This window comes from Rattus norvegicus, chromosome 8, assembly GCF_021556685.1.
Source record: "Rattus norvegicus strain SHRSP/BbbUtx chromosome 8, alternate assembly SHRSP_T2T, whole genome shotgun sequence".
Classification (NCBI taxonomy): Eukaryota; Metazoa; Chordata; class Mammalia; order Rodentia; family Muridae; genus Rattus; species Rattus norvegicus.
Genome location: NC_141541.1, coordinates 127,956,215 through 127,982,892, shown reverse-complemented (window position 1 = coordinate 127,982,892; position 26,678 = coordinate 127,956,215). Strand labels below are relative to the sequence as shown.

The following is a 26,678-nucleotide window of genomic DNA, read 5'->3' as shown; positions in this document are numbered from 1 at the left end:
ACTCAGGAGGCTTAGGTGGGAGGAGTAGGACCAGCCTCAGCTGCTGTACCAGTGCATACAGGTCTGAGCTGGAGTGGAGAGCCAGATGCCTTGTCTGGGGTGGTGTGTGTGTGTATGTACTATGAGAGTGTGTGTGAGACTGTGTGACTGTGTGTATGGCATATGGTCTGAGTATGCGTAGGAGGAGCACAGACATAGGGGCCATTAGAGTTGGGATAGCTGTTGGGATAGCTGGGACAGTGTGTGGGTATGAAAAAGTGTGGCTTTCCGAGTGTGTGGAGCCAACAGGGTGACATCTATAGTGTATATAAGATAGGAAGGACCCAGAGCAAGCTCTCCGTCTGTAATCCAAGAGCTCACGGATGACAGGGGTGAGAAACACAGACCTGTCAGAGAAGGTGTGGCCTTGGCAGGAGGAGAGGCAAGCAGCTGCCTTTCTTTCCAATGACTGCAACCTTCCAGCCAGGAGCTTGTTATTTAACTGTCATCTTCAGCATGGGTTGCTTTTTAAAGCAAGCACAGGGTTCTGGTTTTATCCAGTCCTTGTTTGTTTTTAAGTGAAGGAGCTGTGGGGCTTCTAGGAGTCAGAGACTGGCATGTAAAATCAAGATATTTGACTTTTTTTAAAAAAAAGATTTATTTAACTTTTTTAAAAACATTTTATTTATTTTATGTATATAAGTACACTGTTGCTGTCTTCAGACACACCAGAAGAGGGCATCGGATCCTATTACAGATGGTTGTGAGCCACCATGTGGTTGCTGGGATTTGAACTCAGGACCTCTGGAAGAGCAGTCAGTGCTCTTAACCACTGAGCCATCTCTCCAGCCCTATTTAACTTTTATTTAAAATTTATTCATTAGCTTTTATGTGTATGGACCTTTTGCTTGCATGTCTGTCTGTGTAGCACGTGCATTCAGTGCCGGAGAAGGCTAGAAGAGAGAATCAGATCCCCCAGAGCCACAGATGGCTATGAGCTGCCACACTGGTGTGGGGACCTGAGCCCAGGTCCCATAGAAGGGCAGTCATTGCTCTTACCTGACGATCCATCTCTCCAACCCCTATTTTTATTTCTGATTTATGCATCTCAGTGAGTCTGTGTCAAGACCCTGTCTCAAAACCAAAACAAAGGCTAGGGCTATGGCCCAGTCAGTCAGTAAAAGGCATGCAAGGCTGAAGACCTGAGTTTGGGACCCAAAATTCATGTCAGTCATAAATAAATAAAACCTGGGATCCCAGTCCTGTGGAGGCAGAGACAGAGCTATAAGCTACACAGTGAGACTCCTCCTTCTAAAAAATACCACCCTCTGTCCTTAGGAGAAAGGACATTGAATTCAAGTTAACAGATACATATTGCAAAATAAAAATAATAGTTTATTCCATATGGAGCCAACGACCAGCCTTGAGGCACAGCATTGATTTGTCGCTTGTAGCTACTGGGTTTGAAGACCTTTCCCATCCCACTTTGGAAGCAAACATTCCCAAGACTGCCTTTTCTTTCCCCAAAGTCAAGCTGGGAAGCAGTTATGCAGGAAGAAACGTAGGGATGTTTTTTGGACAGGATCCTGGATACCTGTGGGAGCAGTGGGAAGAAAGCACACGCCGACATGGTTATAGCCCAAAGGCACCTTGGGCAGGAGCTTTGTCAGGTCAATGGGATCCACCCCCAACCTCCCACCTTGGTGCAGTCCACTGGGTGCGATTTACAAGAGGGAACAGCGGGGAGGCAGTTACACAAGGATGACATACTCCAAGTAGCAAAGTCATGACCAGAGCTCCAAGTGGGCATTCCAAAATAAGAATAGCTAATAGCTTAGGGACTCCTGTGTGGCTTTGTGCTTCAGGTTCTGCCTACATGACAGAGGCCGTCTGTCCTTGGGGCTGTGAGTCTTCTTAGGCTGGGCATGTGACTCAGGCTGGTCGAATAATTGCCTAGCATACATGAAGCCCTGGGGTTCCACCCCCAGGACCTCACAACCCATAATCGCAGCCCTCAGGAAAAGAGCTACTTAGTGAGTGGTCTTGGCTACATAGTGAATGGGCTACATGAAACTCTGTCTCAAAAGGTATCATCTTCCCTGCTAAGTGCTACAAGCTACCAGTCAGGGAGCTTAGTGCTTACCAGATTGCTAAGAGAAAGTATCAGTGGCTTGAGATAGGGCCCCACTCAACTAAAAGACTGGAAGGCCTTGCAAAGGAACTACAGGTCAAACCTACAGGGTGAAGTGTCTGAGTCAGAGCCTTCCTGGGCAGCTTGCTAGGAGGAATACGGAGGGAGAGAAAATGGAAACCCAGCCTGGGTCAATCCTTCCGAATTAAATTATACTCTCAACATCCTCTGGAGGAGACAGGGTGAAGCCCTTGACACCAACTGCCAGTGTCTCCTTGATTTCCAATGGATCAGCAAGCGGGTACGAAGGGTGCAGAGGCAACACCCACTGGGTGGCTGAGGGACTCCCAGGAGGTGCTCCAGCAGGAACCAGTGGCTGAGAGGCACGTGATCTTGGCATTTAACCACGGGACAGGTCCTGGTGGCAGCCACTTCACTCCCTGCCTGGTGTCACTCTGGTGGGTTATGGCAGCCTCAGGCCCCAGGTGCTGCTTGGAAGATTCAATCAGAATCCACTGCTTGGTCAAAGGCATTCTCAGAGCGCTCCTTTGTCCTAAATGCTGAACATAGATAGAAAAGAAATGCCAGGCACAGCAAGGCGATAGCCGTGAAGAAGGCCAGGACTCCCATAAACACCGGCGGCTGTATGGGTAGTTGGATCAGCGGACTTCCAGCTGGGATCTGGTTGGTCAAGCTGAGCATGTAGCCTAGGGACCAGGCGATGCTGCTATTCCCCACCTGTGGAGGAGAGCGGACGGCTCAGTTCTCAGGTAGAACTACAGGCTAGTCCCATCCCATACCACCGTCAGCCCCACAAGGACACCCCGGAAAAGAACTATGATCTAAGACATATGTTCTGACACTATAACACAGCCACAAAGAATTGGGGTTCCACCTTCAGTACTACAGACAATGAGAAACTGAGTTCCCTACAAGCCCGTTGAAGTGGAGGGTTAAAACAATGCAGTCCCAGCAGTGAAAACATTCCTGTTGTGCAGGGAACCTGCCTGTTTGTGGTTAAAGAAAGGGTTAGAAGGCATTGACCCAGGCTGAAGAGATCACTCAGCGGTTAAGAGCATTAGCTGCTCTTCTAGAGGTCCTGAGTTCAAATCCCAGCAACCACAGGGTGGCTCACAGCCATCTGTGATGGGATCTGACGCCCTCTTCTGGTGTGTCTGAAGACAGCTACAGTGTATTTATATAGAATAGGTTATTTTTTTTTTTTAAGGTTTTTATCCAACCCAAGACTGGTTCCTAGGAATAGGGGGCCAGCCCTAGTGGGAAGCTCTCTTCTGATAGGTGCATCTCCACTTTTTTCCTTCCTTCCTCCCCCCACCCCTTTAAAACAAGATGTCATTAAGTAAATCCTAGCCTGGAACTCACTATGAAGGCCAGACTGGCCTTGAACTCAGAGACCCAACTGCCCCTGGCTAGGATTAAAGGTGTGTGCCAGCATGCCTGGCCTTCAGTCTGCTCTTTGATTATCGAGTTTTGAGGCTGTTTTCTTAGGCATCTCTGAGGTTTGAGTTTGCAGTCTTTACTGGGAACCAAACTTAGGATCTGCAACTCTAAATTTCAAATAATGCTCTTCAAGATAGCTTAGCCAGATAGCAAATATTAGCACCTCGGTTAGCATTTGCTTGATATTTATTCAGATTGCACTTTTACGTATGTGGGGGGGGGGTGTTTGTGGGGGTGGGTGTTAGTGTTTGTGGGGGTGGGTGTTAGTGTTTGTGGGGGTGGGTGTTAGTGTTTGTGTGTGTGTGAGTGTGTTTGGGGAGTGTTTTTGTATTTGTGTGTATGGGTGTGGGTTGGTGTTTGTGGGTATGTTTATGTGTGTGTGTGTTTATATGAGTGTGTATGTGTGTTTGTGTGTTTGTATGTATGTATGTGGGGTAGATGTTTTTATGTGTATTTGTGTGTGTGTGTTTAGTGTGTGTTTGTGTGTTTGTATGTATGTATGTGGGGTGGATGTTTTTATGTGTGTATTTGTGTAAGTGTGTGTGTGTGTTTGAGTGTATGTTTGTGTGCCCACAGCATACATACACAGATCATTAGACAACTTCTTTCAGGAGTATAGGTTCTTTCTTCCCACTGTGGATCCTACAGTGGAACTCAGAGAGTCAGGCCTGGAGGCAAGGGCCTCTCTCCACTGAGCCATTAACTGACCCTTTGCCTGATACAAGAAAACTATTGTTTTAACTTTCAGTCTGTCAGTATCCTAACTCTTAAAAACATAAACATTTCTCTTACAAATGAATCACATCAGTTGCTTGTTTAATTTTGCTTATTCATTTAAATGTGCCTATTAATTTGTATATTATTATGAGACAGGACCTCATACATCCCAGGCTGGTCATAAATTTACTAGTAGCAGAGGATGGCCTTGAACTCCCAATTTTCCTGCTTCTACCTCCTGAGTACTGGGATTATAGGTGTTTGCCACCAGACCTGGCTAGCACAGGAGGCCCATTTCCTCACAGGATTTACAGATATTCAGTATTCCACAGAATCCCTTTCCAACACCCCACACACACACACACACACACTCTCTCCCACTCCTACTCCCCTTCTCTAGCTACAACTTCCCCAAGTGATGGCCAGAGAGGCAGCCTGGCTTACAAATCTAATCTCACCAGACTCTTCCTAATGGAACCGGGAGTTTCATCTCCCAGGCTGGCCTAAACACACAGCACACCTGGGTGACCTTAGACTCCTCATCTCCTACCACCCGAGTGCTAGGATCAATTACAGGGGTGTGCACTGTGAGACTCAGCTCAGGACTCCCTGTTTTTTTGGGGTGCTGGGGAAGTAGGGTTCTGCCTGGGGTCGAGTATATGCTAGACACACATTTTACAAATGGAGCCATTTCCCAGGCGAAGCCTTGTGACCAATGGCATTGTTGACAAGTCTGGACTTCTAATATCCTACTCCAACAATCTCCATTATTTAGCACCTATGTGGTGGTCCAAAGACAGCTTACAGAAGTCAACTGTCTTTCTCCATTGTGGGTTTGGGGAGGGACTCTTGTCATCTGGCTCTTCGGGCTTTTATCAGCTAAGCCATCTGGCCAGCTCCCGGAAGGAAATGCAAACCAAAGATGTCTCCTCACAGACTGATTCTCAGTGCAGACGGTCTTCATTCTTCCGACGCGCTCGGCAAACGACCGCTCTTGCAGAGCAGGGCTCAGCACACAGGCCAACGGTCTGCACTCCCAGAGAGCACCGCCCCCTTAGATGACTCAATTCTACTTACATCAAAATAGACAGCCCCAAGCTTAATTCAGGATATTGATTGGATTAACTCAATTTTGCCAAGGCTGGAGTTGAACAGAATGGCTCCAGACATCCTGCAGGCTTTACTGAAGCTATTCCTGACCGGAGAACATCCTCTCGGAACCGAGGAACACAGTACAGGCCAGACAGATTCCCAAGGTGATGTCCTGCCTGAAACAGCTGTCCTTCTGCTCCCTTAACACTTTAGTCACTAGGCAATGCCTGCCTGTCTGTCTGTCTGTCTAGCTACCATCTACCTATCCATGTATCTAATTTATTTGTCTGTCTGTTCTCTTTCCAGTTGTCTATCTCCATCTATCTATCTATCCATCCATCCATCTATATCATCTGTCTGTCTGTCATCTATTGCCATCCTCTATCTATTGCTCAAACAAGAGGCCCCTCCCCATCTTTATATTTTGTCTGTAAACATGGTGACCTTGGGCTCCTTCAAAGAGAAAATTCTTACATAATAAGAAGGTGCTAATATGACCCCCCCCACACCTTCAAGGCTGCATCTCACATTGTCTTTTGTATAACACGGGGAGTACCTAATTATTCTTTATAAATTATAAGCCATGAGTGGTGGTGGGTGGGTGGATCTCTAATCCCTGTACTCACATAGTGAGCTCTGGGCCAGCCTGGGCTACACAATTAAGTCCAGGCCAGCCTGGGCTACACAATGGGGTTCAGGACAACCAGGGCTACACAGTAAGTTCCAGACCAGCCTGATCTACATAATGACAACCTGTCTCAAAAAAAAAAAAAAAAAAAAAGAAAGAAAGAAAAGAAAAGAAAGAGAAAGAGAAAGAGAAAGAAAAGAGAAGAAAAGTGTAGGCTCACCTTGCAGTTTTGGGGGGATGAAAAATCTCAGACACGTTTTGTATTTCATGTTCTCACCAAAAAGTTCTTTGGCACTGACTGGGCTCTCTAGTCCTGAGCTGAAGGCCAGCATCTAGCAAGCCCAGACAGCCCCACCCTCAGGAACCTCACCGTCCATCTATTCAATTCCAGTCTTCTTATCTGCAGCACTCTGGGAACAACTGCTTTAAATTCTGTCACCTCTTCTCTTGAGGCACTAACAGGTGCCCAGCAAGATTAGAGCATCTTTCAACCTTTGACCTCTCTTCCACAATCCTTTCTATGGAAAGGAAGAAGAGAAGACTCTTTGTGTTTGGACTTACTTCTTTTTCAAACCGTATCTGAGGCCAAGTTGCCTCAGTGAATTTGTATCCATTTATGAGCAAGTGGTAGATGTAGTGGGCTGAGAAGCAGTAGGACCGGGCATACGTCTCATCAAATCTGGGGAGCAGGGACGGGAGCTGAAAAGGGGACAAAGACACCTGAGAGGGGGAGCAGGCAGGAGAATCTCAAAATGTGCGTGTGGGAGAGCCCAAGGGCGACAGCGGTGTTTCAAAACCAGTCACTCACAACTTCAAGACGAAAACGACATTAATGAAATTGCACAACAGCTGAGACTCCTACCCAGTGTTGCGTCAGAATCCAGAAGGTCACAAGGTCATCTACACCACGTGCTGCTTCAACCCACCGAGCCTTTTCTCTTTCATGTTCACTTCAGTTGGGGTCTCACCTAGCCCATGCTAACCTTGAACACGCAACATGCACATATACATACGTACGTATATACACTCATGTGTACATACATGCTCACCTATGCATTGCATATACATTCACACATGCATGTTGGAATATGGTCAAGAACAGAGTCGTGTGGGGAGAATTCTGAGTGCTTGTGAGAAGACACCAAGAAAACAAGACAAGAAAGGCAGCACCGTTCTCAGAGTGGTCCTGTGCTACTCCCAGATAACAGATAGGAATGACTTTGCTTCGGATTTTTTCTTACAACTGGCCAGGTTTTTTGTTTATAGCCTCTATGGAATGGGAGGCTTGTCCTTGTGACTGCACACTTTACTCATATGACTCTTGCGAGTCTGAATTGTCCGATGCTCTGAATAAAGTTGGCTATCACATGAGACTTCAGTCTGTCTGATTGATTGGCTCCATTCTCTCAGGTCCCACTGCCTCTAGAGCCAGTAGACACACAAATACACATACATACAGATATAAATATATAAATACATACATGCTCATATGCACTTACACACAGAGATACAAATATATGAATATATATGCTCATACATGCTGACACACACATGCATGCACACACACACACACACACACACACACACACACACACACACAAGGACTAAGCACTGTTGTTTGGTCTGTCCTGATGCTCACCCTCTCTTTTCTAATACTGACCTCGCTCCAAGTGTGTCTGCAGAAGTCCCAGCTGCTGTCATTGAAGGAGGTAAGGGAGAAGCTTCCAGAGAGGTTTAGGGCACTGGCTGTGTAATAGAATCCTGCAAATGCCTGTGAGCAGGACAGAGACAGTGAGTTCTCCAAAGGAGTGTGCTACGGAGCTACCTGGGCAGGGAATAGCGAGAAGCAGGATAGAGGATGGGAACAGGGTGGGAGAGAGGCACCCCTGGGAGTGCAGAGCCCCACCTATAGCCCCCACCTGCCAATGGGTCTTGACTCTTGACTCTTACCACAAATGGCCCTTGAACCTTGGGCTGGTAAATGCCATCAAAGGAGCAGGCATCTTGCTCTTGGCAAGCACTGAAGTCAAACACAGAAGCTACCTTCTCCCTGCACAGCTGTGGGTCACCAGTTCCTGTGAAGGTGATGGTATCACTGGGGTTGTAGCTCTTCGGCCTCTGCTTCTCCGTGCACAGGCTGCCAAACACGTGGCCCATTGTGAAGGTGGTGCTGTAACCGTGAGGGTAGCAGGGGTTGCTGATGTTGGCATCTGTAGAAGGGCTCTGGAGGCAGACAGGGAGGTGTGAGATGGGGCACTTTCCTTCTGGAAGATTCTCCCCACCACTACCCTGTGATGCCAAGGGAGAGGCTGAGAGCCACCACCCTGCTGTGCCCTGCTGCCCTGCAGAGAGAACAGGGATCCTAAGGGGTTTACACTCCACACAGCCCTGCCAAGAACGTTTCAGGCGACTTGGAATATACATGATAAAAGAGGCGGACAAATCAAACACTGATAATAAAAATCATAAAACATTATTTTAAAATAATTTGGGAGGGGTGGGGAGATAGCTCAGTTGGTAAAGTGCTTGTTACTTAAGCATGAGGATGTGTGTGTGTGTGTGTGTGTGTGTGTGTGTGTGTGTGTGTGTGTATGAGCAGGTGAATGTGTGTATACACCTGTGGAGGTCAGAGGTCAATGTCAGGTTCCTGGATCTCACTGTGTAGCCATGGCTTGCTTTTAAATCACTATGTAGACCAGGACTGGCCTCACATTCATAGAGATCCTACTTGCCTCTGCGTCATAAATGCTGGGATCAAAAGTATGTGCTGGGGTTGGGGATTTAGCTCAGTGGTAGAGCGCTTGCCTAGGAAGCGCAAGGCCCTGGGTTTGGTCCCCAGCTCCGAAAAAAAAGAACCAAAAAGTATGTGCTACTCCACCTACCCTTTTTTTTTTTTTTTTGGAGCTGGGGACCGAACCCAGGGCCTTGTGTTTGCTAGGCAAGCGCTCTACCACTGAGCTAAATCCCCAATCCCTCCACCTAGCCTTTTTAAATATTTATTTTATTTCTGTGTATGCATGTGTGTGTGTGTCTTTGCGTGTATGAGTGTGCATGTCTGTGTGTGTGTCTGTGTGTGTGCATGTCTCTGTGTATGTGTGTCTGTGTGTGTGTGAGTGTGCATGTCTGTGTGTGTATGTGTGTGTGCATGTTTGTGTGTCTGTGTGGTTTGTGTGTGTGCATGTCTGTGTGTGTGTCTCTGTGTATGTGTATGTGCATGTCTGTGTGTGTGTGTCTGTGTGTGTGTGTCTGTGTGTGTGTCTGAGTGTGCATGTCTGTGTGTGTGTGTCTCTGTGTGTGTGTGAGTGTGCATGTCTGTGTGTGTATGTGTGTGTATGCATGTTTGTGTGTCTGTGTGGTTTGTGTGTGTGCATGTCTATGTGTGTGTCTGTGCAGTGTGTGTACATGTCTCTGTGTGTGTCTCTGTGTGTGTGTGCATGTCTGTGTGTGTGTGTGCACGTCTCTGTGTATGTGTGTCTGTGTGTGTGTGAGTGTGCATGTCTATGTGTGTGTGTCTGTGCAGTGTGTGTACATGTCTCTGTGTGTGTGCATGTCTGTGTGTGTGTCTGTGTGTGTGTGCATGTCTCTGTGTATGTGTGTCTGTGTGTGTGTGAGTGTGCATGTCTGTGTGTGTCTGTGTGTGTGCATGTCTCTGTGTCTGTATGTCTGTGTGTGTGTGAGTGTGCATGTCTGTGTGTGTCTCTCTGTGTGTGTGCACGCATATGTGTGAGTGTGCATGTGCACACATGCACGTATGAGCATTTGGGTGCTCTCAGCAGCCAGAAAAGGGTATTAGATTCCCTGGAACTGGAGTTATAGGTTGTTGTGAGCCACCATGTGGGTGCTGGGAACTGAACCCTTGTCTTCTAAAAGATCAACAAATGTTTCTCCTTCTCTTCCTTTTCTTTTTTTTTTTTTGGAGCTGGGAACCGAACCCAGGGCCTTGCGCTTGCTAGGCAAGCGCTCTACCACTGAGCCAAATCCCCAGCCCTCCTTTCTTTTTTCTTTCTATTTTTTTTTAATTTTTTTGAGACAGGGTTTCTCTGTGTAGCACTGACTATCCTGGTATTTGTAGACTGGCCAAGCTGGCTTCAAACTCACAGAGATCTGCCTACCTCTGCCTGCCAAGTGTGGGACCAAAGGTATTCGATGCAACACCAGGCCTAGCCACACTTTGTTTTTTGAGACACGTTCTCTCACTGGCCTGGAATCGTCCATGTAGGACAGATTGGCTGGGCAGCCCCAGGGTTCTGCCTGCCTCCACCCTTGCACTTACATCCCCATGCTAGGCCTTTTCTCATTATATAGCCTTGACTGCCTGACTTGGAGTTCACTATGTAGACCAGGCTAACCTCAAACTCACGGATTAAAGGCGTGCACCAATACACCTAGCCATGCCTGTCTAGGGACTCGAACTCACACCCTTAAGTTTGAGCAGCAGACATTTTCCCCACCAAGTTATCACTGCAGCCAGATCCTCCCTAGTTTCTCTTACTTCCATTTGCTGGAAGTGGAAGAGGAAAGGGAGACAGGAAGAGAGGGCTAGAAGGAGACCCCAGGTTTTCATGGGACTCTGGTGTTATTTCTATCCACTTTGCAGACTGGAGTGGGGAAGGACGCTCAAGGCAGACCTCCTCCTCCTCCCTGGCGTAGGCCCTCCCACCCCGGTACCTGCAGAAGCATCGCCAGGAACTTCTTCTCTGCTTCGTTCCGGCCGTAGCACTGGAAACTGTGCGTGTAGAGAGTGTACGTGTAGCCGTACAAGGACACCTGCACCGTGTCGCTGGCGTTCGGCTCCATCTTCTCTTCCGACACAAAGGATATCTGGGTGGAGGCGCCGCCCAAATCCAGGGCTCCTGTGGTGTCTACTCCGTGCGGGTGCACCCACATGTGCCACAGGTTCTTCTGCACAGCAGGGAAAGGAAGTGAGAAGAAAAGCCAAAGACACCATCTTCTCTGCTTGCTGGGGCTCTCCACCCAAGGTCCAGCCGCTACTGCTAGGCAGGGGGACCCGGCTGCACTCGGGGCTGCTCCTGCTAGGCAAGGGGGATGTGGCTGCACTCGGCGTTAGTTCACTCTTATTTTAGGGATTATAAAATGATCCGAGGGGTAAAACAAATGTATGTAGCTCATGTGCGAGGAGTGGGACAGGTAGGGAGATGAGAAAAAAATGAGAGAGCCTGGGTTGTGTGGTGCCCTGCTAGTAGCTCCCTGCAGGAAAATGTAACCCTTGGTAACTGAGTCTAAGGCCTCGAAGGTCAGGGGAGGCTAGACAGGTGGAGTTTCCTGTGAGATTACTCAAATATTAATCATGCCAATTAATCTGAAAAGAAAATATACTCGTTGGGGATCAAAGGTCTAGTCTGGGATGTGGTCTCAGTGTCCTCCGCAGGGACCGGACTGCAAGGAGACTTTGGACGCAATGTGAAGAAGATGCCTTCTCTCTGGGGGCTCTGGACAAGCATTGAGGGCTCTGTAATTTCCAGGAAAGTCACGGAGCCTCTTGGAAGGGCCATCTTTAAGCCGCCCTTCTAAACATCCCGGAGCCTGGTGTTTAATTTAGATCCTCCCCAAATTTCTTACGAATGAGCAACGTGGTCCAGGATGTCAATGCCCTTCCTCGGCTGCTGTCCCCAAGTGCTTCCCCCTGAGCATGGACCTCTACCTCTGCTGTCACCCACGGGGACCGGATAAATGGTGAGATTAGAAACCATGCATTTCTTTCCACACACCTCCAGGAAATTTCCCATTATATAGTTGGCTGTAATCCATCCATACACCCCTTCCTCTTGCCCAGAAATGATTTGAGCACCCCTAAAATCAAAAGGCTGGGACTTGAAGTAGCTTTGGATGCTCTCAAGGACTTCATGAGCTGCTGTCTCATTTTGCAACCTATGCAAGGCACAGAACACAAGAGGCTGAGCACAGAGGTGTGGCGGCCGCCTGCCCATCAACCCCCTTAGTGAGGAAACACCCTTGCTTCCCCGTTCGCCATCACTGTTCCCAACCCCAGGCTGGTCCATTCTCCAGGAGGTGGGTAATCGGACTTCTTATCTGTATTGCTCTAGCTCAGGCCGGTGGAGAACACAAGACTGGAGAGGGCCCAGCAGTACCCTACAGCCTCTGCGGCATCACAGAGAGGAACCTCATTTGGTCAAACATATGAGCTTAGGAGGGGACGGGAAGAGGGAGGGCTCAACCTCTAATTCCTTGAGAGAGTTGCACTAAGAAGGGACATGTGGGTCCTCATGTCCCTGGACAGCCAAACCCCAGCATTTATCTGACCCTCAGAGCCTGATAGCATAGCATCACCATGCCACCCAGGCATGGTGTCACCAAAGCTCCTATCTGTCATGTTACCCTACAGACCAGCAGTTCTCAGCCTGAAGGTCTTGACCTCTACCAGGGTTGAACAACCCATTCACAGGGGTCACCTAAGACCATCGGAAAACATAGATATTTATATTACGATTCATAACAGTAGCAAAATTACAGTTATGAAGCAGCAATGAAAATAAATTTATGGTCCAGGGGTCACTGCAGTGTGAGGAACTGTATCAAAGGTTGAGCAGCATTAGGAATTGAGAGCCACCGCTCTAGATAAAGCTCACATTGCTGGGTGGAGGTGGTGCACACCTTTAATCCCAGAACTGGAGGCAGAGATGGTTGGATTTCTGTGAATTCTGGTCCAGCCTGACCTATAGAGTATGTCCCAGGGACAGCCAGGGCTATAGAAAAACCCTGTCTCGGAAAAGATAGATAGATAGATAGATAGATAGATAGATAGATAGATAGATAGATAGACAGACAGACAGATCCCTTTGTTAGTGGGAAAAGGAAGCCCAGTGCCTGCTTTCCTAGTGAGGGAAGGAGGAAAGGTCCTGGTTGCCCCAGGCAACCGTAAGGATAAAGAAACACCAGGAAAGGCTCCATCCAGCTCTGGGGTTCTTTCCATGATGGTGTTAACACGCCTGGTCTTTCTGTTTTCTCCTGCTGGGATCAGGAGCAGAGTTCCTTCCAACACCCAGCAGCCTGTACTGTGGACAGATTTACATTTCTGTTTTTCCTCCCGGAAATGATTTTTAAAATTCTATTTCAAAGTCAACACACCACTACAATGAAAAGCCAGAGAAGGCTCTGGGCATGTACTTGACGAGCAGGCAAGGCCCAGGTTTAATGCCCATCACAAGGAAACAACAAAAATAACAACAAGAAAAGAGGTTGAACTTAGCATGGTGTGTGTCCCCTATAATCTGTAGAGGCAGGAGGATGACTTCGAATTCAAGGGCAGCCTGGCCTACATAGTGAGTTGCAGGCTAGCCTAGGCAATAATAGATAGGGTGAAACTCTGCTTAACAAAACAAAGACATGGGGTTGGGGATTTAGCTCAGTGGTAGAGCATTTGCCTAGCAAGCACAAGGCCCTGCATTGGGTCCTCAGCTCCGGGTGGGGGTGGGGGCCTTAGGGAGGAGACCAAAGACATAAAAAATGCGGTTTTAGTTTGGTTTGTATTTTTTTCCTAAATGTCCCCGGGATCAACGTCATGTCTACTAATTCAGCAGGAACAGAGTGGATGGAGTGAGATGTTTGTTCCATTAAAAACTCCAGAAGCTTTGACTAGGGTGAGGAGCAGACATTGTATCATTTTACAAAGGTTTCTGAAACATTCTGCAGAGGGGCAGGGACTCCGCGACTAAGGCCTGAACTTACCACAGACTTTAGTTGACTGTTTACTGGTGCCAAAAACAATAACTGCCCTCCAAGGAAGCACAGGATACCCAGCGATCAGAAGTCATGTCAGAGCTTTTCTCCATTTCTTGGTAAAATCACCATGGAGAAGGAACCCAATTTTAGAAGTATGTCTTTCATGGTGTTAAAATACTGGCTAAAAATTTCCCAGCTCTCACAACCTAAACTTGCATAGAGTATAGGCTTTCTTCTCTTGGGTTTGCTCCCCCAAACAAAATGATGCTCTTGGCTGTTTCAGTCGGTCACATGGGTTCCTCTGTGCCCTTAGCCCTTACCTCAGCAAGCGCATCCCAGCTGTGGCCCCCAGGTAAACTCGGGTGGATTCGTGGAGATGCTTTGGGACCTGTTCCTTGACCTTTAGCATGCAGTCCTCAAAGGCTTTGGGGGCATCTTGGGGGTTATTCTCATAGCTGGAGATTCCCGAGCCTGAAGAGCAAACAGTCAGAACTCACTAGCACTCCTTGGAACAAACAACAATAAAAAGACTTTTAAATACAAAGTCAGGGGTGGGAGATGGCTCTGTTGATAAGGTGTTCACCATTTGTTTATATGACATGTGTTAATGATCTTCAGAACTCATTCAAAAAGCTGGGTGCAATGGTACATTCTTGTATTCTTGGAATCCCGGCTTTCGGGAGGCAGAGACGGGAAGGGTCCCTGGGGCTCCCTGGCTAAGCTCTGGGTCAGCAAGAAATCCTATAAAGAGATCCTATTGAGGGAGAGAAGGGGGGGGAAGGAGGAGGAGGAAGGAGAAAGAAGGACAAGGGGAAAGGGGAGGGGAAGGAGGAGGGAAAGAGGAGGAAGAGAAGGAGGAGGAAGAGGAAGAGGAAAAGGAGGAGGAGGAAGAAGAGGAGGAGGGGAAGGAGGAGGGGGAGGAGGAGGAGGAGGAGAGGGGGAGGAGGAGGAGGAGGAGAGGGGGAGAAGGAAGAGGAGGAGGAGGAGGAGTAGGAGGAGGAGGAGGAGGAGGAAATAGAAAGATTAAAACCCAAACCCAAGTTGGAGGGTAGTGCCTGAGGACTGATAGCCAGGTTGGTCTGGCTGCCATTGGCACACCTGGGCACACTTTGCAACCTCACATGCTAGCTGTCTGTCAGTGGAAGGGGCTGTTGGCATCCTGGACGCCATCTGTGACTCAGGTACAATATGGATTCATGGAACCCTCAGAACACCATCTTTCCTGGGAAGGGTGTCACCTCAGGAATCCACAAATACTCTGAGGGAGCAGAGACCACAGACTCCAGCCGAAATTACAGAGCGAGGGTTTGGCTTAGTGTCACACCCTCGAGGACACGTGGCTCCTCCTCTGGCACTAATTCGGTTTTCTGTTTTCTCAGAATGGTGGCCAGCCACAAGGGTTGGTGAACCCAAGCTCATCCCAGAGGCCTAGACCCTCAGGGTTTTCATTTACCAGCGTCTCCTGGACGGTCTCTGCCTCTCCGTGTAAGTGCCTGAAGCTCTGGCTGCTACGGGAAAGCCACCATAAATGGCTGTGTGTCTGTCTGCCTGTCCATCTATCTGTCTGTGTGTGCACATGTGTGTGTGTTCCTCTCCTACAAGACTGCCTACCCTACAAGCATGAACTACCTGGCTTTATCACATCATCCTGTACAAACTGGGATGTTGGAGAATTTGTTCAAGAAAATATTGACTCTTTGCTCTCACTGTGTGGAGGGGTGACTCCTGTTTCCCACCATCACCTAGGAGACCACTGAAGAAGGAAATCTCCACCATTCACTGCCCAGACATCCCCCAAGGCAGAGGGCCGGAATGAGAGGGAGTGGACAGAGCTGCCTCCACAGATGGACAGCCACACGGTACTTCAGTCTCCTGCCCCCAGCCCAGGCCTCCTGCTGCCCCCCGGCCCAGGCCTCCTGCCCCCGGCCCAGGCCTCCTGCCTCCTTTACCTTTCACACTACATCTGAAGGTTTGGCTGACCACTCCTGTGTTATTCTCCTTCTCTGCTGGCCACTGATACACATAGACAGTGGTTCTGGAAGAGCCGGCATCCAACACGATTCCATACTGAAGGGAAAAGGAAGAGTGGGCAGCAGGCTGGACCCTTCTGGGCGTTCATCTCACTGTGGATTACTTGGATGTCACTTTTATTTATTCTTCATACATTTCACACATGTGGACTATTATTTTGGTCATATCAACTCCCAATTCCTTCTCCAACCCTTCCTTATCATGACCCCATTCCTCCACCCCGCCAACTTCATGCTTTCTTTTCATAGGCCACTCCGTCCAGTATCATCGGCATGTGTGCAGGTATACAGGCCTCTAACTTTCCTCCATCTATGCTGGAATGGTGACTGTGTGGACCTTGCATACACCATGTGCTAGAGACCACAGCTACTGTGAGCTCACTCGTGCAATGGCTCCAATGTGAGCTCACTCGTGCAATGCCTCTGATGTGAGCTCACTCGTGCAATGGCTCCAATGTGTCCAGGGGACACGGCTCCAGTCTCCAGCTCCTACAATCTTTCCAGCCCCTTCTGCACTGTTTCCTGAGCTATGTGGGAAGGGGGTGAGTCCTCCACGGCTTCTCATCCTGTGCACTCTGACCAACTGTGGATTTCTGTATTAATAGCTGTCCACTACGAAAGAGAAGCTTCCTGGATAAGGACTGGGATGAGGATTGGGGACTCGCTGATCTATGAGTAGAGATGTTTTAGAAGGCAGTTTGACACTGTTGTAGTTTGTATATGGAGTGGAATGTGATGGTTAGTATATGCTTGGCCCACTATTAAAGGTGTGGCCTTGTTGGAGTAGATGTTGTCTTGTTGGAGTGGGTGTGTCACTATGGGTGTGGGCTCTAAGACCCTCCTCCTAGCTACCTGAAGTCAGTATTCTGCTAGCAGCCTTCAGATGAAGATGTAGAACTCTCAGCTCCTCCTGCACCATGCCTGCCTGGATGCTGCCATGTTCCTGTCTTTGTAATGGTCTGAAACTCTGAACCTGTAAGCCAGCCCCAATTAAATGTCCTTATAAGAGTTGCCTTGGTCATGGTGTCCTTTCACAGCAGTAAAACCAACGCTAAGACAGACACTATGTTCGTTTAGCAAAATAGCAGTAGGGAGAACCTTGGTTATCATAACGCGCATGTTTCATTTAGGTAGAGACAGATCAAGAAGAGAGAACTAGGGGTTGGGGATTTAGCTCAGTAGTAGAGCGCTTGCCTAGCAACCGCAAGGCCCTGGGTTCGGTCCCCAGCTCCAAAAAAAAAAGAAAAAAAAAAAAAGAAGAAGAAGAGAGAACTATTTGTCCCCAAACTAGCTGTAGCTCCCTGGACTCTGAAGAGGGGATGAGAGGAGGTGGGCGGGCTCTCAATCTTGGTCACGTATGAGGGAGGGAGCTTAAAATACTCAGTGCTGAGGCTCCACACCAGACCAGTGAAGTCTGAATCTCTAAGAATAGATACAGCACTCCCTGCCCAGGAAATTCTAATATGCAGATGACTTTGAGAACCGAATGTGAAGGAGCTGGTAACCAGCATGTGAACACCCAGATTCCCCTCCCCCTTTGTTCCCCTCCCCCCTTCATCCCCTCCCCCTTCATTCCTCTCCCCCCTTCATGGAGACCTCAGAGGCCAGGGATAACAGTGAGGTCTCTGTGAATGCCCAGGCTTACTGTGGGGGATAAACAACCAAAAGAGGCTGTGGGAAGACATCGTAGGAACGTCTCACAAGGAAGAGCCTTGTAAATGTTCACGGTTAAGGCAAAAGGGTGATCAGCTGCACCCCTGCGGTACTTCATAAGTGAACAAGTACCCAGCCAGGAGCTGCTGGGAGGAGCTAGGGTTGTGGACTGGTCAGCCCAACAGGGGTTAGGCAGCAACGAGTGCATCCCTGGACCAAAGTGGATGATCACAGAATTCATGTTAGGAGAGGAATTAGGGATGCTGACCCAAGGCCAGAGTCAGCTGGGCTCCAGGGGACTCCAGGGGACTCCAGGGGTAGTGTCAGTCTATGATCTCAGCAACTGGGGAAGTTGAGGCAGGAAGGTCAGGAGCTCAAGGTCTACATGGCAAGTATGAGGCCAATCTCGGCTACATGAGACCCTGTCTCTGAAGAATAAACACACGAGAAAATAAAAAGGTCGCTCTCAGCCAAGGGTGGGGCCCGCCATGCTTGTCATGCATGGGAGTCTGAGGTGGGATTGCTGCACTCTAGGTTAGCCTGGCCACAGAGTGAGACTTGTCCCAAAAGGGGAGTTACGGATAGCTTAATGGGTAAAGTTCTCTCTGGACAAACCTGACGGCCTGATTGATCCCTGGAACCCATGTTAAGGCAGAAGGAGAGAACTGACTCTGCAAAGCTGTCCTCTGGTCCTGAGTTCAAATCCCAGCAACCACATGGTGGCTCACAACCGTCTGTAATGGGATCTGATGCCCTCTTCTGGTGTGTCTGAAGACAGCTACAGTGTACTCACATATATAAAATAAATAAATAAAAATCTTAAAAAAAAAAAAAGCTGTCCTCTGAACTCCTCATGTGCACAGGGTATGTGCACCTCCCCACATCATTCATATACATATGTGTATATGTATACACAAACATATATATATATATAGCACCTCCCACATCATTCATATATGTACACACAAACATTATATGTAGCACCTCCCATATCATTCATATTTATGTGTATAAACATGTTTTATATGTGTGAATACATTTGAGTGTGTGTATATGTGTATTAGTCTAACATGGAGGGCCTTTATATCACAGGTACAAAAGCCAAGCAATAAAATTAACGGGGTTATAAAGAGAGAGCGAGATAGGAAAGGTGAACCAGTGGCTCAGGTATAACTATTGTCTTCACCTCATGACATTTAATGTCGGATAGCCTGCTCTATATGGGCTCCATAGGTTCACGTAGGTGTGCATGTATATATTTATGCACAGGCAGATCCTACTACATCACCCAGGCTGGTCAAATTCTTGACCCTCCTCCTCAGTCTCCCATGTGCTAGGATTACAGGGGGTGCCACCATGCCTGGCGACAGTTGTGTGTTTTAAAAGACATTATTTTTATCTCATGTGTGTTTACCTGCACGTATGTAAGTGCACCACATGCACACCTGGTGCCCACGGAGACCAGGAGTGGAGTTACAGTGTGAGCCGCCATGTGGATGCTGGGAATTGAACTCAGGACCTCTGCAAGAGCAGCCAGTGCTCTTAAGCACTGAGCCATCTCTCCAGCTCCAGTCATGCTTCTAAATCAGGTTGCAGTTGCACTGCACATATGTACACAGGATTTACGGGCATTTAATGCTCTTTCCTAAACAAATTTTCATAAAACCCTCTCTTCCAGTAACAACTCCATTATGTCTTTTGTGAAATTCGGAATATTCACTTTAGCACTTCTCTGGTTCTAGGCCTGTAGGAAAGTTCCAGATCTCTCCTCTCTGGAGCAGTCGCCTGCCCGGCTCCCGGATCACAGCTTCTCCACTCTATTGAACGAGAAAACCAGTAGCGTTGGCTCTTGGACAGCTCCTTAATCCCAGCCCTTGAGCTTGATGAACCTGATAGGGATGCAGACCTGACCCCTGTGGCAGACAAGGCTGCCATTGTTCAGAGCTGTCCCGGGCAGAGACTCCCAGTGAGATTAAAGTGCAGGTGGAAACTGAAGCCAGGCCCTGAAGAGGCCAGGGAGGATCAGCCTGTTTTTTCCCTCCTCCCTACTGAGGAGCTGACCGCCACAGCTGTCACTGGTCCTGCCACTAACACACACACACACACACACACACACACACACACACACACACACACACACTTGAAACCTCACAAAGGGAGCAAGCTATCTTAGAGTGTGAATCCTCAGTGTACCAGGGTAAGGTCAGAAAGAAGGCAGAGTAGCCATTCCTTGTAATGCCAATTAGTACTGAGCTTTGAACAGTGGCTGGACCTGCAACTCTGTTGCTAACCCACCTCTACTGAAATACGTGGTGTCCGTGAATTTGTGTCCATGTGTATGTGTGTCCATGCTGCGTGTGTGTGTGTGTGCGTGCATGCATGTGTGTACAAGTATGTGTGTCCACGGTGAGCACACCAGAGGCTGACACTGGGTTTCTTCCTTCATTATTCTTTATCCTTTAAAAAACGATCTATTTTTATTTTGTGTGTACAGGTAGTTTGCCTACATGTATGTCTGTGTGCCATGTACGTACGGCGCCTGGTGCCCTTGGAGGCCAGAGAAAAGCAGCAGATCCTCTGAGAGGGGAGTTGCAATGGCTGTGAGCTGCCATGTGTCAGGAACTGAACTGAACCCCTCGGAAGAACAGTCAGTGCTCCTCACCACTGAGCCCCTCTCCAGCCACTCCACCTGGTTCAGTGGGGGGGACAAGGGCTCTCGAGTGCCGGGCACTCGCCAATGCCAGGCTAGCTGGCCATCTCCATCTCCCAGAGGTAGAACCAGACAGGTGCCGTGGCGCCTTCTCCTCACACTCTCATGCAAGGATCGCTTTAACCGCTGAAACGTCTCCCCAGATGCCCACTGTCACGTGCAAAGTGGAAGAATCTATTTAACCCACATTCGAAGATTATTTGCTTAAATCTCTGGGCGCACTGTGGATGTGGTGGAGAGGGACAGAGTGAAACTCTTCCACCTCAGCTAGGCAGGTGACGGTTACTCACTGTCACTCTCCACCGAGGGCCATACAGAAGGAGTGGCAAGTGGCTTCGGAACTCACAGAATCCAGCCTATAGGTTACCACGGCCACACGGGTGAGCCTCAGCGTGGCACGGCCCCGGGGACTGTGTCCTGAGGACTTCGTGCTGTTACGGAGTTCCGCTCTGCTTGCTGCTCTCACATCCCTCCTAATCTAAGAATCGTAGGAAAGGGGCCAGAGAGATGGCTCCGCGGTTGAAAGCATTGACTGCTCTCCCAAAGGTCCTGAGATCAATTCCCAGCAACCACGTGGTGTCTGACAACCATTTGTAACGGGATCCGACGCCCTCTTCTGGTGTGTCTGAAGACAGCTACAGTGCACTCATACACATAAAATAGATAAATAAATCTTTAAAGAAAAAGAAGTGTGTGAAAACTCTAAGGGGTGCACACTCCCTCCCTGGACAGTGTCTCTGGTGCTCACGGCACTAATGCCCAGTCTCTTACAGACATAACCACTGGGGCAGATTAGCCATTCCATCACCACCCCAGGGGAGAACCTAGAGATGTAGATTGTCAGCAGTGACCTCTGCCCTTAGAAAGCATTTGGAAAAATGAAACTTTTAGTGAAGGCAGGTCGAGATGATTTTGCTCCTGGCTCTGATGTAGAAACTCTCAGGGAACAATTTGACGTTCGAAAAGGCATACTCTTATTAGTTAAGCCAGGGAACAAGAACAGAGGCAGCCCTGGCTGACGTGACTCTCACTGAGGCTGGACTGGTGAGGATTGGTTTCTTGTACCCATTTCTGCCCTCAGCCTCCTGACATGATTTAATAAGAATTGCTGACGAGCGGATATGCATTCTGAGGACTTCTTTTTTTTTTTTTTTTTTCTTTTTTTCGGAGCTGGGGACCAAACCCAGGGCCTTGCGGTTGCTAGGCAAGCGCTCTACCACTGAGCTAAATCCCCAACCCCAGCATTCTGAGGACTTAGGGTAGATATGACTGGTTTTTTTTTTTTTTTTACATGAAAGTTTAGGTTCGTGATTCTTTTAAGATTCTTACGAGATTAGTTTTAAAGATAAATAATAAAATAATTACTCCTTCCTCTGCAACCATAAATTTGCTGCCTGCCAGGAAGAGAAGCTGGCTGAGAAAAGCACCCTGCCTGCTTACATTTCATTTATCTCTGACAAGTTGCTTATGCAACTGTACGTGGGTTTTGGGGAATAATTTGTTTTCTTTACCTGTACTACGTAATGTTATTTTTTTGTAAAGGTATTGGAGAACACATTGGTTTTTTGTAATCATTCACTAGAAGAAAACCAAAACATAATCACATTGTAATTTCATACTGCTTGGAAGATTTTGCTAGCTGTGGAAGCTATGGAAGAAAGAATAAAGGGGGGGGGCTGGAACACTATTCCATCAACTTCTGCCCATCAACTGTGTGTGTGTGTGTGTGTGTGTGTGTGTGTGTGTGGTGTATGTGCACGTGTGTCTGGCTATATGCTGAAGCTTGCTCCATCCCTCAATGTACATATGTATGTACATATGTATATATGTAAATATGTACATATGTATATATGTATATATGTAAATGCTTGGAGCCTGCTTGTTGTAGCTTTGCTCTAACCATTCTATATGTGAAATGTGTATATGTCTATCTATAGTTCTGTATATATGTATATATGTATGTACATATGTATATATGTAAATGCTTGGAGCCTGCTTGTTGTAGCTTTGCTCTAACCATTCTATATGTGAAATGTGTATATGTCTATCTATAGTTCTGTATATATGTATATATGTATGTATATATTTATGTGTATTAAGTTATTGTACTCCGCCTTTTGCTTTATCCACTCAGTGTGTGTATGTGTGTGTGTGTGTGTGTGCATGTATGTGTGTATGTGAATTTTCTCTCTTTCCTTCTCTTTCTCTCCAGCCCCAAAGAGTTAAAAGAGTTTATAGTTTTTCCTGATGGCCACAGGGAGTGCTGGCCCCAGTAAATCAAGCTTTCTTCCCTCAGAGAAAAGTCTGTTGAGTAACTTCTCTAATTGCTAGCTGCCTTCATCAGCAGCTCCTGTAGGTATCTGGACCCACCACACCCCACATCCCCACTGTCAGTACCTCTAAGCACCGACCCCCAACAATTTACCCACCACATGGATGCCAAAGCCAGTTATTGGCAACCCTCTGTTCAGTGTGAGGTCAAAATGAAGCATGGTTTGAATGTGGTTCTGATGGTGTATGTGGTATGTTCCACTGGACATAGCAGTAGATGCCCTTAACCCCAACACTCAGGAGGCAGGGGCTGGCTGACCATTGTGAGTTCCAGACCAGCCCAAACTACACAGAGAGACACTGACTTAAAAAAAAAAAAAAGGAATAGGTCTTCCTCCTCTCCTCCTCCTCTCCCTCTCCCTCTCCCTCTTCCTCCTCCTCCTCTTCCTCCTCCATTTCCTCTTCTTCCTCCTCTTCCTCTTCCTCCTCCTCCTCTTCCTCTTCTTCCTCCTCTTCCTCCTTCTCCTCTTCCTCTTCCTCCTCCTCCTCTTCCTCTTCTTCCTCCTCCTCCTCTTCTTCCTCCTCCTCCTCTTCTTCCTCCTCCTCCTCTTCCTCCTCCTTTTCCTCTTCCTCCTCTCCTCCTCCTCTCCCTCTCCCTCTCCCTCCTCCTCCTCTTCCTCCTCCTCCTCCTCTTCCTCCTCCTCCTCCTCTTCCTCCTCCTCCTTTTCCCATGTAGCCCTGGCTGTTCTGGAACTCAGAGATCTGCCTGCCTCTGCCTCCCGAGTGCCGGGATTAAAAGTGTGTGCCACCTCTGCCTGACTGGAACAGTCTTCCACACAAGCCTGTGGTCCAACACTCGAATACTGCGTGATCTGCCAAAAGCAAAAGTGCAGGTGACAGGTGACAGGTCATAGGTCAGTCATCTTAGATTTTTTCCTAGCACTCACAGACTTCTGGGCAGGTGCACGCCGGGAACTAACTCTACCTGGTGCTTTAACAAGTTGTATTGCCTTCATAAGGCTGGTGTCATGGCCATCTTATTAGACACAGGAGAACAGCCCTGAGACTAGGCCTCATTGACTCTCAGACCTGTCTATTCTCAGAGTCTTCAGGTTTTCCCAGAGTCTTAGGAAACCAGGTCTGATGGGGCACTGCAGAGTAACAGGCCTAAGATTGTGAGATATACGCTGCCTTTGCTTGAACAAAAGATCTCCTCAAACTATACCCACGGAGCATGCAAAACTGGCTGGAAAGTGGACCAGCTTGTATTAGGAAGCAATCAGGGACTTCCTTCTAATTGGGAGGAATCAGTCATCCACTTCTTGCTGCCTCAAGATTAGCATAGCATGGGCCACAAGGTACCCTCATCTAGGCGACTGAACAAGACTCCATGAGTGCTAACAGGAATGACCTTCGCACAGCCAGACTCAGTGACTGTACTTCAGGGGACATCAGTAGAGGATGGGCACAGGAACGAAGACACCTGTGGTCTTCTACCCAACAGGCCTGAGTAGCTCACAGAGGGAAAGCCCATCCCTGAACCCTTACAGGACCATCTTCAATGGTGACAACCAGCGGCTATAAGGAGAAACGGCACCGGGATATTGGGAACAGGTGGAGAAGCCTCAAACATAGGTGGTCATGATTGGGGAGAGAGGGAAAACCCTCAGAGAGAGATTTTGGAATTTGTGGTAAAAGAGCAGGTGGGAGCTTGAGTGGAGAAAGAAAGTGACGACATCATGTTTACTCTCCAGGCTGTGGAGCAGGTCAGACCAGTAATACAAGGAACTGGGGACATTTCTGACCCACGATGGAGGTTTTCTTAATGGCTCTACTCTTAAGCTTGCATCAGTCAAGGTCAGGCAAGTCGCGGCTGGATTTAAGAGCAGGTGTCTACCCTTTCAAGGTAGGGGGAGAGTAATCAACACTGTAGGCGCAGGGGAAGCTGGTGCCTCATTACCCATGCGCACAAGCAGAATAGGGCTTGCGGCATGAGAACATAAATATTACCGTGGCTAAAAGGCTCTCAGTCACCGAGCTGCACTCCTGCAGCTCCATACCCCGCCCCTGGCATACCGCAGAAAACCAAAACACGGAGCTCTTAACCCCAAGCAATGCTGTGTGTGGAACTCCCATGGCCGGTTGTCAGTCATTTGTCCCAGCCTCTACTGCCCAGAGCATCCGTGTGCTCACATTTCATTCCACTCAAGCAAAATGACCGTCAGAATCAGGCTACTTCCTGTGCCCTGCAACTGTGGCTAGGGCCAGCATCTATTTCCAAATGGATTGAAAATCCTTTCTTTCTGTTTGTCCCTCTGGCTTCTGGGTGTTAGGATTATAGGTGTACGCAATCTTGCCAGCTGTTTAGTAAATAGTAATGACACACCCCATAATAATAAAGCACAGTATGAAAATACACAAGCCAGCCACATGGTCATCTATTAATGCTAGCACGCGTCTCTCTGTCCTCTTACTTGGCTGGCAGCCCAGCACCTTTGCTGGCACCAGTATTGCCACAAACGCATGCGCGATGAATACTGCGCCGTGACGTCACAGTGGTGCACGCCACTAGCGGACAGGACATTTCAGCTCCAACTCCTGCAAGCAGCTACCTTGTGCCCGCCCCTCAGGCCAGTGGTGAGATCCACCCTCTGAGACCCTGACTTCTGAGGATCAGAACCACAGCATGCTTTAGAAGGGGGGCCGTAGGCTCAGGGTAGGCCTGTCCCCTCATTTATAGAGACAAACTCGAAGCCCAGTTAGAGCTGGTCCTTTTGAAATGTGGGACCCAGGTGTGCGGTTCTATTTACAGGCTCTAAGGTGGTCTCAGTTTTCCCTCCCATCCCGGAGTTCTACAAGGCTTCCTGAATCAGTGCCTCTCTCATCCCTTGCTTCCTGTGCTCAGTCCTGGTTGGATTCATTGTCTTCTTGTCAACTTGACTCAAACTTCCCAGACTCCTCTGGGAAGAGGAAACCTCAATGGAGGACCTGCCTCCATCAGACTAGCCTGTAGGCATGTCTAATGAGCATTTTCTTGGTTGTAGACTAATGTCTGAGGGCCTATCCCACTGTGGGCGGTGCTACTCATAGGCAAGTGTTCCTGGGGTGGATAAGGATACTCTACAAACTGAGCAAGTCATCTGGAGGAAGCCGAGGGGAGCGAGCCATGAGGAGGAAGCTAATAATCAACGTCCCCCATGGCTTCTGCTTCAGTTCCTGTCTCCAGGGTCCCATCTTGAGCTCCAGGACTGATTTCCCTTCAGGATAGACTGTAAGCTGAAATACCACCCCCCTCCAAGCAGCTCTCGGTCATTGTTTCTTTATTATAGCAATAGAAAGCAATCTAGGACAGCTCTCACCTGAGGCCTAGCTCTCCTTCCTGAGCCTCCTGAGCCTCCGTTTAGAACTCAGGGTCAGGAGAAGCTAGAGGAGGGAAGAGAGCCTGGCTGGGAGAAAGAGAAACAAGGACTGATCTTAGTTTTAGTCTTGCGACTCGATAGACAAATGTCTGTCGCTTTGCCTGCAAAACAGGGGTCACCAGTGGTGGCTCTGCCATCTCTGCAGTTGACATAAAGGTTAAGAGAGACAAACAGCGGGTTGGGGATTTAGCTCAGTGGTAGAGCACTTGCCTAGCAAGTGCAAGGCCCTGGGTTCGGTCCCCAGCTCCGAAAAAAAAAAAAAAAAAAAAAAAAAAAAAAGAGAGACAAACAAACAGCAGTGTGTGGGGGCAGCGCTCACTGAACCACGCAGAGCATGTGAAGTGTGAAGACGATCTTAACTGAAGTCCAGGCTATTCAGTTTGGAGAATAAGGCAGAGTCAGAGCCACAGAAAAACAGCTTCTCTCACCTCAGCTGATGCCTTGGGCAGTATAGCTCACCATTGGACTATAGCTTAGGTTAAATAGTTTTTTTCCTTTACATTCTTCATAAGGACTGAGTTTTTTTTTTTTTTTTTTTTTTTTGGTTTTAAAAAAGCGTTTTATTTTATTTTTATTGCACGTACATGTGTGAGGTAGAGGGGCGTGTGAGTGCAGGTACCCTTGCAGGCCCAAAGAGGACAGCAGATCTTTTAGAGCTGAAGCTATAAGAGGTTGCAGGTGGCCCAGCGTGGGCCCTGGGAACTGAACTCAGGTCCTTTGCAAGAGCAGCGAGCCCTCTTTACCACTGAGCTATCCGTCTAGCCGCTGAGACTCTTAAGTAAAATATTCCACATCGTTAACCCCAGCATTAGGGAGGCAGAGGCAGATGGATCTCTGAGTTCAAGGCAAGACTAGTCAAGAGCGCATTCCAGGATAGCCAGAGCTA

General features: G+C 48.3%; 1 protein-coding gene across 4 annotated transcripts in view; it reads right to left on the bottom strand.

Moving 5' to 3' along the window:
* Positions 1–612: 612 nt before the first annotated feature.
* Positions 613–26,678, bottom strand: part of Entpd3 (ectonucleoside triphosphate diphosphohydrolase 3) — a 31,714-nt gene continuing 5,648 nt past the window's right edge. For 2 of the 4 annotated variants that reach the window (NM_178106.4, NM_001433860.1), the window contains 8 exon segments: positions 613–2,848; positions 6,570–6,707; positions 7,669–7,779; positions 7,959–8,231; positions 10,677–10,910; positions 11,738–11,897; positions 14,030–14,180; positions 15,659–15,776. In NM_178106.4, the coding sequence (NP_835207.1) occupies positions 2,612–2,848; positions 6,570–6,707; positions 7,669–7,779; positions 7,959–8,231; positions 10,677–10,910; positions 11,738–11,897; positions 14,030–14,180; positions 15,659–15,776 (1,422 nt within the window). In that variant the 3' untranslated portion in view covers positions 613–2,611. 4 annotated transcript variants of the gene reach the window in all.